Source organism: Ovis aries, chromosome 1 (assembly GCF_016772045.2).
Source record: "Ovis aries strain OAR_USU_Benz2616 breed Rambouillet chromosome 1, ARS-UI_Ramb_v3.0, whole genome shotgun sequence".
In the NCBI taxonomy this organism is placed as follows: Eukaryota; Metazoa; Chordata; class Mammalia; order Artiodactyla; family Bovidae; genus Ovis; species Ovis aries.
This window is the reverse complement of record NC_056054.1, coordinates 20,919,055-20,931,318: the sequence shown is the minus strand read 5'-3', so window position 1 is coordinate 20,931,318 and position 12,264 is coordinate 20,919,055. Positions and strand designations below refer to the sequence as shown.

The 12,264-nt window shown below is 42.6% G+C and overlaps 1 protein-coding gene across 2 annotated transcripts in view; it reads right to left on the bottom strand.

The window, feature by feature from the left end:
* NSUN4 (NOP2/Sun RNA methyltransferase 4) overlaps window positions 1-12,264 on the bottom strand; it is a 29,677-nt gene that overhangs the window by 9,277 nt on the left and 8,136 nt on the right. Inside the window, exons 3-5 of one of the 2 annotated variants that reach the window (XM_004001933.5) lie at window positions 10,723-10,877; window positions 6,837-6,997; window positions 299-423 (exon numbers count right to left, since the gene is read on the bottom strand). In XM_004001933.5, the coding sequence (XP_004001982.1) occupies window positions 299-423; window positions 6,837-6,997; window positions 10,723-10,877 (441 nt within the window). The remainder of the gene's footprint in view (window positions 1-298; window positions 424-6,836; window positions 6,998-10,722; window positions 10,878-12,264) is intronic. The other variant, XM_012130559.5, reaches the window with a different exon arrangement.

Genomic DNA, 12,264 nt, shown 5'->3' with positions numbered 1-12,264 from the left:
AGCTGTACAGAGCCTTGACCTCAGTATATATTTCAAAATTGTGTTAATCATTGACATGCAGTTAGGGGTTAGCCTGGAGGTAAAAGTCAATCTATGCAGTCTGTCCTGCTATGTATTTCTACCACATAGAGTTTTTATGTCCCAGAGGAAGACCATCCTGTGAAGTTTGTCTCCTTCAGGCAGATTCCCAAACAGAAAACCCTTCTACGGGTGATGGTCTTGGCAATAGCTTCTAGCACCCCAGACTCCCAGATCACTCTTTCCCAAAGTTCTGAGTTTTTGTTAATCTGTTACTCACGCAAGAAGCTGCACCTGCAACATAGGCAACATCTGCCGCTCCTTCTTCCTGGAACGCTGAAAGATGTTGTTTTCCTCCTCATGAAGGGAGTGGCGGTCTGTGGTGCAGGGCACATCCACTAGCACCTACCCAGGAGTGCAAAAGGTCAAGTATTAGAGCTCCTTACAGGCTCCTCTTCCCTAGGTCAGGGCTATTTCAGTCCCTTGACCTGGAGGATTCAGCAGAGTGGTCCCTTGGCCCATCCCCCAACTGCAGAGGATCTGACAAAGCTTCTCACTTTAACCTGGTGGACAACTGTGAAATAAAGAGTGGGAAAATAGTACCTCTAGGTATACTCATGGCTGGTCAAAAAACCAAAACCAACATATAAATAACTGTAATTAAATAATTGATATCAACCTAAAAAGAAGTCTCCGGTGTTTCAGAGCTCTGTCCTTAACTCTGTCCCTAGCTATTTGAATAAAAACATCCAACTTACAGATGATATAATGCCCAAAGAGTAGCTAATACACTGAGTAACAGGATCAGGATTCAAAATTATCTTATTCTAAAACAATGTCATATTCAACATGGAAAAGTTTTAAAGTGAGAGATGCAAAGTCATTCACTTATGGGGGAATTCCCCAGCAGTCCAGTGGTTAGGACTCCTCGCTTTCTCTGCTGAGGACCTGGGTTCGATCCCTGGTCAAGGAACCAAGACCCTACAAGTGACACAGCACAGCCAAAAATAAACAAAGTCATGCATTTATTTATTAAAAGCCTACTCTGTGATGGGCAGCAAAACAAAAGAGCCCCCCACTTCCCCCAAAACACCAGTCCTATATTTGCATTTCAAAAAAGTAAAAATCATCTATGGAAATGATGTATAAATTTTCATTTAAGCAGAAATTTCATGTAAATTAGTAATGACCCAGGGTTCAATATTATGATGCATTCTTTGGCCACATGAATTGATACAGCACACACAGAGTACGATAAATGATTACCTTGTACTCTGGTCAGGTTATATCCCAAGGAATGTGATGGGACTAGTGTTCAGAAAAAGAGACGTTAATTAAATAGGAACACTCAGAGAAGGGATAGGAAAGCTCAGAGAAGGGTCACTGGGATGTTTAGAAATCACATGACAATACCCTCTGTTTCCTGAAACCCTTTTAATACAAAATACCTAAAAAGGATAGATAAAATATATATTTTTAAATAGTCAATATTTTTAAATGCATAGCTCAAAGAAAATTAGAGAAATCCGTAGAAGCCAAAGAAAAACCAGGAGTACAAATTCAAGGAGGCATTCCAGAGCTGAAGCTGATGGCTTTTTTTTTTTCTATTTGAAGTATAGTTGATCTATAACGTTGTGTTAGTCTCTGGTATACAGCAAAGAGGTTCAGTAAACAAACAAACAAACATATATATATTATTTTTCAGATTCTTTTCTATTATAGTATAAGATATTGAATATAGTTCCCTGTGCTTTAAAGTAGGACCTTGTTCCTTTTTTCTTTTGGCTGTGCTGTGTGGCTTGTGGGCACTCAGCTCCCTAACCAGGGATTCAACCCAGGCCACAGCAGTGAAAGCCCAGAATTCTAACCACTAGGCCACCAGGGAACTCCCAGGACCTTGTTTATCTATTTCACATATAGTAGTCTGCATACACTAATCCAAAACTCCTAATTTATCCCATCCCTCTTTCTCCTTTGGTAACCATCACTTCATTTTCTATTCCTGTGAATGTTTCCCTCTTGTAAATAAGTTCATTTGTATCTTCTTTTTTTTTTTTTTAAGATTCCACTTGTAAGCGATTTGTCCTTCCCTGTCTGAGTTACTTCACTTAGTATGATAATCTCTAGATTCATCCATGTTGCTGCAAATGGCACTATTTCATTCTTTTTTATGGCTGAGGCATATTCCATTTAATATATGTATCACATCTTCTTTATCCACTCATCTGTCAATAGACATTTAGGTTGCTTCCAAGTCTTGGCTCCTGTAAACAATGCTGCTAGTTATAGTTCTGTCCGGACATATGTCCAGGAGTGGGAGAGTTGGATCCCATGGCAACTCTACTTTTAGTTTTTTAAGGAACCTCCATACTATTTTCTATAATGGCTGCACCAATTTATATTCCCACCAACAGTGTAAGAAGGTTCTCTTCTCCAGAACCTCTCCAGCATTTATTATTTGTAGACAATTTTTTTTTTTTAATCTTTTTGGCCATGCCACACAGCATGTGGGATCTTAGTTCCCTGACCAGGGATCAAATCTGCACTCTGTGCATTAGCAGCATGGAGTCTTAACCACTGGACCACCAGGAAAGTCTCAATTATTTGTATACTTTTTGATAATGGCCATTCTGACCAGTGTGAAATCACACTGTCGTTTTGATTTACATTTTCTAAAAATCAGCAATGTTGAGCATTTTTTCATATGCCCGTTGGCAGGATTAAAATTATCTAATGTAGGATTAAAATTATCTAATGCAGAATTAAAATATAAACCTTACTAAATAAAAAAAAAATTTGAGAGATTACACAGTGAAAGAAACAGTAAGTAAAACAAACACAGTAAATACTTTGACAGAGCCAAAACCAAATACATCAGGGACATTAATCATTTTAAAAGAGAAAAATTTTCAGATTGGTTCAAAAAGCAAAACCCAATTCTAGGGAGTGTATGAGAGACATATCTAAAGGGTAGTTATTTAACAAGGCTAAATATAGAGAGATTGGAAAAGGTATAACTGCGACATATATAAAAGGGAAGCTGTTAAGTGGGGAGACGGGTGGGTATCTTGCCATGAAAATGCAGAGCTCTGGCACTCCAGCTGATGGCCAGGTAGAGCTGGGGGAGAAATGAAATTACCAAGAGTGTATGGAGTCCTGAGATAGTATTCTCCTTTGAATCTTAAGTGCTTAACACTTGCCTAACACCATACGTGGTACACAACTATTTGTTCAACAAATAAATTAACAAAGACATCTTCAGGACATTAAAGCTGTTTTCAAACATCTGAAGCACTTTCACATGAAATGGGAGGCAGCACATTGTTACAGAAGGCATAGCTATAATCAATGAATGGAAATAATAAAAATAAAAGGGACTGTGATGATGACAATGTTATTAAATGCTTTCTATATGCCAGGAGCATTCTACATGTAATCTATTTAATCTTCACCTATGGGATAGGCATTAATATTATCCTTACTTTACAGAGGAAGAAACTGAAGTTTAAACTGAAAGGTTAACTTCTCTGGCCGGTAAGTGATAGAGCCAGGATTCCAAACCAAGCAGTCTGACTCTAGAATTCTTGAACTCAGCCATATACCATAAAATCTAGAGATTTTAATTCAGTAAGAGAAAGAATTTTTCTAAGAGCAGAGGTGTTCAACCACAAAACCTGAGTGAGCCCCTGTCACCGAAAGTATGCAAACACAGACTGAATAATGATGATGGCTGCTACTGCTAAGTCACTTCAGTCGTGTCCGACTCTGTGCGACCCCATAGACGGCAGCCCACCAGGCTCCCCCGTCCCTGGGATTCTTCAAGCAAGAACACTGGAGTGGGTTGCCATTTCCTTGTCCAATGTATGAAAGTGAAAAGTGAAAGTGAATGATGATGGCGACTACCTGTCTAATCGTCATGGCCAGTTGATGTACTGAGCACTTTCCCTGGATATGCTCATTATTAATCCTCATAATAATCATTTTCTATTTTACAAAGAGGCTGAAGTTCACCGAGATCAAGCAGCTGTCTCAAAGTCAGTAAGTGGCACCTCTGTGATACAAAAACAAGTTAGGTCGACAGCAGAGGTCATGCTCCCTCTACTCTGCTGCCTATGTGCCAAAAAGGCTGAATAGGGGATTCCCACACAGATGGAAGCAGGTCTCTCAAGCTATCCAAGATTCTATAAGCCTTGGTCTTTCTTTCCATGTCTTAGAGCGGCTGAGGCAAGATGGTAAGAACTGAACAGAAGAGAGAAATGTGTCAGATACAACACAGAGGCAATAGCTACATATAGTTTATATTTTTAGAAGTATATATTTTAAATAAATATTTTTAGAATGTGCCGATTAGAAAATACCGGGAACTCTCCACTGCTGGTGGGAATGTAAATCAGTGCACCCACTATGGAGAATAGTATGGAGGTTCCTCAAAAAACTAAAAACAGAACTAGTGTGTGTGTGTGTGCACTCAGTCGCTCAGTTGCATCCGACTCTTTGTGATCCCATGGACTGTAGCCCACCAGGCCCCTCTATCCACCAGGCCCCTCTATCCATGAGATTTTCCAGGCAAGAATACTGGAGTGAGTTGCCATTTTCTTCTCCAGGGGAACTTCTCAACCCAGGGATTGAACCCACCTCTGCTGTATCTCCGACACTGGCAGGCAGATTCTTTACCACTGAGCAACCTGGGAAGCAGAACTACCATACGACCCAGCAATCCCATTCCTGGGCATATAACCAGAGAAAACCATGATTCAAAACATACATGCATGCCAATATTCATTTAGCACTATTTATAAAAGGCAAGACACTGAAGCAACCTAAATGTCTATCAACAAAGGAACAGATAAAGATGTTGTACATATATACTGTTATTGTTGTTTAATTGCTAAGTCATGTCAGACTCTCTTGCAACCCCATGGACTGTAGCCTGTCAGGCTCCTCTGTCCATGGGATTTCCCAGACAAGACTACTGGAGTGGATTGCCATTTCCTTCTCCAGGGGATCTTCCCTACCCAGGGATCAAACCCTCCTCTCCTGCAGTGGCAGGCAGATTCTTTACTACTGAGCCACCTGGGAAGCCCACAAGAATACTAGAGTGGGTTGCCATGCCCTCCTCCAGGGGAATCTTCCCACATATATTCACACAATGGAACATTATTCAGCCATAAAAAGGAATGAAATTGTGCCATTTGCAGAGGCATGGATAGACCTAGAGACTGCCATATAGAGAGTGAAGTCAGAAAGACAAAAACAAATAAAATATCACTTACATGTGGAATTAAGAAAAATGATATAGATGAACTTACCTGCAAAGCAGAGACACAGGTGCAGAGAATAAACTTATGGATACCAAGGAAGGAAGGGAAAGTGAAAGTTGCTCAGTCATGTCTGACTCTTTGCAACCCCATAGACTATACAGTCCATGGAATTCTCCAGGCTAGAATACTGGAGTGGGTAGCCTTTCCCTTCTCCAGGAGATCTTCCCAACCCAAGAATTGAACTGAGGTCTGTCTCCCACATTGCAGGTGGATTATTTACCAGCTGAGCCACAAGGGGAGCCCAAGAATACTGAAGTGGGTAGCCTATTCTTTCTCCAGCAGATCTTCCTGACCCAGGAACCGAACTGGGGTCTCCTGCATTGCAGGCAGATTCTTTACCAACTGACTATCAGGGAGGCCCAGGAGGGAAGGGGCGGCGGGATAAACTGGGAGACTGGGATTGACATATATATACTACTGTGTATAAAAGAGATAACTGATAAGAACTACTGTAGAGCACATGAAACTCTAATGGTATGTGGTGACTTAAATAGGAAGGAAATCTAAAAAAAGAGGGGATACATGTAACTGATTTACCATGCTATAAAGTAGAAACTAACACACACTGTAAAGCAACTATACTCTAATAAAAATAAGAATTTAAAAAATAATAAATAAAAGAAAATATAAATAACTTAAAGATGTAAAATGACTTTCCTCTTCATTCATAACAAAAATGTAATTAGATGCTTCAGTTTGGCAAAAACCAAAAAGCTGGACAACTCCAATGGTGGCAGGATATGAGGAAATAGTGCCCTTATTCATTACCAGTAGAAGTGAAACTGATTTAGCCTTCACAGGGAGTGACTCAGTAACCTCTGTCAATATCCTAAGTACATATGAATTGTTATCCAGCAATCATACTCCAAAAACAAAACCAAAAGTTTGACTTCAGGGCATATTATTAACTAAAAAAAAAATACAAAGTTCAGAATAATAAGCATAATACACTACCATTCCTATTATTTTTTATATACACATTTATATTTGTATATACACAAAGAAAATATTTTACGGGAATACAGAAGAAAATATAGACAATATGTAGGGAGAGGAAATAGACAGCTGTGAGACAGGAATAAGGAGGAAACACACTTTTCTCCAGATACCATATTCAGCCTTCTGCATTTTACATCATGTACTGTATAAATATTCAAAACTAAATAAAATGAGCTTAATCATACTTACTTTAATGAGGGTTACTGTGCAGCCAAGTGAGTAGTGAAATAAAGTAAGCCTAATTAATTTTTTTCCAGCCAGACAGGTTCAAACTCTTTTTGTTCCCTCTAATCAAGATAGTAGGCAGTCTTCTAAGCTGAACTGACAGTTCTGCAGATGGCTGTTTTCACCACATCACCCAAGGAGAGAGTTGGCCAGGTCCACAATCAGCCCTACATCTTCAAATACATATGGCTAGATCCTACCCGCTCAGGGCCTAGCATTAGGAGGGAATGCCAGCTTTGGCTAGCTGGATGTCCCAGGTCAGGAATCACTCACCCGGTCATAGGTGTCCCCCTCCAATTCTCCCCACTTCCTGCCATCCCATGATGTGACTCGAACTCGATTCTTATCCCTGACATCTTGAGGCACATAGCTGTGAAGGACCCTCTGTAGCCTGCTCGTTCGAGACGTGGAGAGATCATTGGCAGCGAGATTGCCTGTGGGAGTATAAATTTTAGGATTGTTTTTTCTACTTCTGTTAAAAAACACCACTGGACTCTTGACAGGAATTGCACTGCATCTATAGACATTCTGGGTAGTAGGAACATCTTATGCCTGCAGGAATAAAGAAACTTCAGAGGCCATTGCACAACAAAGCACCCCACCAGCAATGGTGCTGATGGAGAGTCAGACAAATTCTCAGGCATAGCCAATCAACACAGACCCCCCAGGCAGGGGCAAGTGGAGGAGAAACATTTATTATATGCAAAGCACAGTACTAGACACTCTGAAGTGGAGGCTGCAAAGGCAAACACCAACTTAGTCCAGAAAGGTTATATAAATAAACAAAGCAGACTAGGTTAAAACATTTCTTTCTTTAAAAAATATACCCTCTCTCACCTTTCTTGAATATGCATTTCTCTTCATCTTTGGTAGATACTACATATTATTTATCCCCAATTTAAATTCTACTCTTATTCCTTAGTATGGGCTTCCCCAGTGGCTCAGCTGTAAAGAATCCACCTGCAATGCAGGACACGTAAAGACATGGGTTCAATCGTTGGGTCAGGAAGATCCCTTGAAAAAATGGCAACCTACTTCAGTATTATGGCCTCGAAAATTCCATGGACAGAGGAGCCTGAAAGGCTACAGTCCATGAGGAAAAAAAGAGTCAGACATGACTGAGCAACTCAACAACAGTTCCTTAGCAACATAACTCCAATTTTATTTGAGAGAGAGGGGAGCAATATTCCCCAAAAGACTACATTTCCCAGCCTCCTTTTACAACTGAGTAAAACTATAAGACTAAGTTCTGGTCAGTGAGTTGTAGGCAGAATTACTGTGTGGGACTTCTGGGAAGATGTCTAAAAGAAGCTGATACAGGGCTTCCCTTGTGGCTCAGTGGTAAAGAATCCACCTGCCATGCAGGAGACATGGGTTTAATCCCTGGTCCAGGAAGATCCCACATGCTGTGGAGAAGCTAAGCCCCAGCTCCACAACTACTGAACCTATGCTCTAGAGTCCAGAAGCCGCAACTACTAATACCACAGGTCGCAACTACTGAAGCTTGTGTGCCCTAGAGCCCGTGCTGTGCAACAGGAAAAGCCACCGCAATGAGCAGCCTGCCTACCACACCTGGAGAGGAGCCCCTGCTCGCTGCAACTAGAGAAAAGCCCATGCAGCAACAAAGACCCAGCACAGCCCAAAATAAGTTAAAATTACATATAAAAAACAGAAGCTGACACAGGGACTTTCCTGGTGGTCCACTAGTTAGGATTCTACCTGCCAATGCAGGGGATACGGGTTTGATCCCTCATCTGAGAAGATTCCACATGTTGAGGGGCAACTAAGCCCATGTGCCACAATTACCGAAGCCCATACGCCCCAGAGCCCGTGCTCAACAAGAGAAGCCACGGCAGTAAGAAGCCTGTGCACCACAACTAGAGAGTAGCCCCCTGCTTGCGGCAATGAGAGGAAACCCACAAAGCAACAAAGACCCAGGGTAGTCAAAAATAAATTTAAAAAATTAAAAATAAATAGATAAAAAGAAGCTGATACAATCAGGAGATGTGCCCCTTTTGACCAGACTTGAGGCAATCCTGAGGATGGAAGACAGCAATAAAATAGGTTGCAAAAGAAGAAACCCTGATGAAACCCTGATGACTGTGGAGCCTCCGTGCCAGTCCTGGACTGCCTATATTTCAGCTCTCTTACCTAAGAGAAGAATAAACATTTCTTCTTTAAGTCATTAGTTGAGTTTTCTATTGTATACAATCAAGCCTAAACCCGCATGATTCACCATCTAGCTTTCACTTTCCCTTTTGTGATAGACACAAGTTTGAGAAATATTTCACTTCACTCTTGGCTCTAAGAAAAATATTACTGTGAGCTTAATGATAAACGGCAATTGATACCTGGCCTCGGAGTCAAGGAATGAAAGAGAGCAGTGGGTAATGTGGTGAAGAACTAGAGAGTACATACTTTTATCTAGTGAGTGAACCACTTTAGTCTCCCCACAAAGAAATATGTCCTAATTTTTGAGGGCCCTCAAAGAAGTAAAAATTGGATTCTCTGCTCAAGAGGAATTTGCAGCAGGATATCAACTGAGAAGAAAAAATCTGGGTTCCAGTTCTGGGCCTATCTCTAACTCCTTTAGAAAAGCAACTCTCAATTACTTCTTTGGCCCTTCTTCCTCTTCTGAGTTCCAGTTCCTTCTCATCCAAGAAACTCCACCTTATCCATTCCCCTTTCTGATGAATTTTCACAGTACTCACAGTCAGATCAGCATAGCCCAGCCTAGGGTGATTGGACCCATTAAGCCATATCAACATTTCTTCATTCCCTCTGGACTTCCAGAATGTGGAAATCAAATGTAGTACCTCTCTGAATCATCTGTAGAGCCTACCTTGAGGCTGGAACCTAATTCAAACTGTGCAAGTTGGCTGATAAGAACTGGAAAAGAAGGATCCAGGTCCAATAAAAAAGGCTATGGCAAGAGAAGCCTGGCTGAGCTCCAGGATCAGTGTCACAGCCATCCCCTCCCTTCTGGCTTCCCTGGTGGTCCAGTGGTTAAGAATCTGCCTGCCAAGGCAGGGGTCATGGGGTGAAGATTCCACATGCCGCGGGGCAACTATGCCCCTGTTCCACAACTACTGAGCCCATGAACCCGAGAGCCTATGCTCTGTGACCAGAAAAGTCACGGCAACAAAAATCTTGAGCACAGCAGCTAGAGAGTAGACCCCAACTGCCACAGCTGTAAAAAGTCCATGCATAGCAACAAAGACCCGGCATAGCCAAGAATGAATGAATGAATGAATAAATAAAAATCACAGCCTCCTTGTGAATCTTTCTCGAGATAAAAATACTGCTTATATTAAGGCAGGATGTCAGCAAATGGATGGCTGAAATGAACATTTACAATGAACAAGGCCCAGGCTGAGCTATACTACTGAGTAAGTCTTAGGCCTGTCCTCAAGGAACTCCTTATCTTGGGGAGAAAGAACACGTATACCCATTATCCTCTGATGAGAGGCTAATGTACTAACTGTTTCAAGGGTGATGCCCAGGGTGTGAGAGCGCAGGAGACAGAGGACACACTTTGCAGCTGGCCAGCAGAGATCATGAGAGAAGACTTCCAGGAGGTGGCACACTTGAGCTGAGGCTTGAGAGCTCAGAGGGTGATAGGATGGGGGTATTCCAGAGAGAATCCGTAACATGAGCAAAGGTAGAGCCTGATTGAGGCAACAAAGAGTAGCAGGATATGGCTAAGGCACATAAAGCCTGGGGAAGAATGACATATTAAAGCTCTAAAGGACTGCTGTGGCCAAATCTTATCATTTTACCTGTCAGGCTAAGAAAATGGAACTTAGAGACAAAGGGAAAAGATGCAGAGGGGTGAAAAGTGTCATGTGGTAGACTAATCAGGGCTTTGCTTTAATCTGCTTTCAAAGACCTTGCTCTTGCTCTGCAGTCTTCCTTGGCCACCTGACAGAGAAAGAGAGGAAGTCACTTCGAACAGAACAAACACACCAGCTTAGCAAGTACTACCCTACCTGACCTGGACCAAAGAGCTCAGCATCTTCAGTGAGCCCCTGACTGGGGGAGGGAGGGGGAGGGAGGGGGAGGGAGGGGGAGGGAGGGGGAGGGAGGGGGAGGGAGGGGGAGGGAGGGGGAGGGAGGGGGAGGGAGCCCTCCCTGCTCAAGACACAGCCCTCTGACTTACGGCAACAGCCCGTCTGAAGCAACGCTAATGTCTTTCCCCCAGGGGCTGCACACAGGTCAAGCACAGTGTCCCCAGGCTGTAGGCCAAGGGCCAGGACAGGCAGCAAGGACGCGGCATCCATCAGGTAGTAGTCCATGAGACCCAGGCTGCCAAGCCTAGAAGAGAAGAGACCACCTTAAAGTGAAAGGCCAAGTCAGGAGACCCACCGGAAGTCAAGGTCTCAAGTCCAAAAAAACTCATTTCTCCGACCCACCCTCAGTTATGCACTCACTCACTCATTCATCCACACAGCAGCCAGAGCAGCCTTTTAAAACAGAAATCAACTCACTGGATTCCAGCCGCACTACTCATCTTGCTATCCCTTAATTAAGCCACGCATACTCCTGTTTTGTAGTTGTTCTGCTTTCTGCATGCAGCATACTTCCTCCAAATATATTTGCTTCCTCATTTGCTTCCTCACTTCTTTCAGGTCCTCCGTGAAAGTTACCTCACCAAAGAGGCACTGGTATGCCCTGACCACTCTATCTGAAAATAGCAGCCCCCTACTCCCATCTATCTTTAAAGTATTTATTATTCACTTTGTAAGTATAAGGGTATGTGTGTGTGTGTGTCTATTTTTCTCCTTCTCTCTCTCCCTATTAGAGTGAAGGTAGAGACTTTGTCTTGCTTTGTTCATTATAACATCTCCAACACCTGAAACAGTGAATGGCGTGTGGTAGGAACTCAGTTTTATTAGGTTACATATTGAGATACCAAGTTCTTTCTGGGTTCAGAAAAGGATGCCATCCATTGTGACTGTCAGAGTTAAAATTATCTGACTTAGGTTTGGAGGAAGGAATGGACTTTCATTAGGTTAAAAAAAGGGAGCAGGGTGGGGAAGAGGCGCATTCTGAGCAGAAGAAAACAAAAACACCAAAGGCACAGAACCAAACACATAGCTTCTTTCAGACACAGTGAGAAATCTGGTGTGTCAGAAATACAAGGATTTCCAACCAGTCCATCCTAAAGGAGATCAGTCCTGGGTGTTCATTGGAAGGACTGATGTTGAAGCTGAAACTGCAATATTTTGGCCACCTGATGCAAAGAACTGACTCATTGGAAAAGACCCTGATGCTGGGAAAGATTGAGGGCAGGAGGAGAAGGGGACGACAGAGGATGAGATGGTACATGAGATTGAAGTTCAGTTCAGTTCAGTCGCTCAGTCGTGTCCAATTCTTTGCAACCCCAAGAATCGCAGCACGCCAGGCCTCCCTGTCCATCACCAACTCCCGGAGTTCACTCAAACTCATGTCCATCGAGTCAGTGATGCCATCCAGCCATCTCATTCTCTGTCCCCTTTTCCTCCTGCCCCCAATCCCTCCCAGCATCAGAGTCTTTTCCAATGAGTCAACTCTTCGCATGAGGTGGCCAAAGTACTGGAGTTTCAGCTTTAGCATCAGTCCTTCCAATGAACACCCAGGACTGATCTCCTTTAGGATGGACTGGTTGGATCTCCTTGCAGTCCAAGGGACTCTCAAGAGTCTTCTCCAACACCACAGTTCA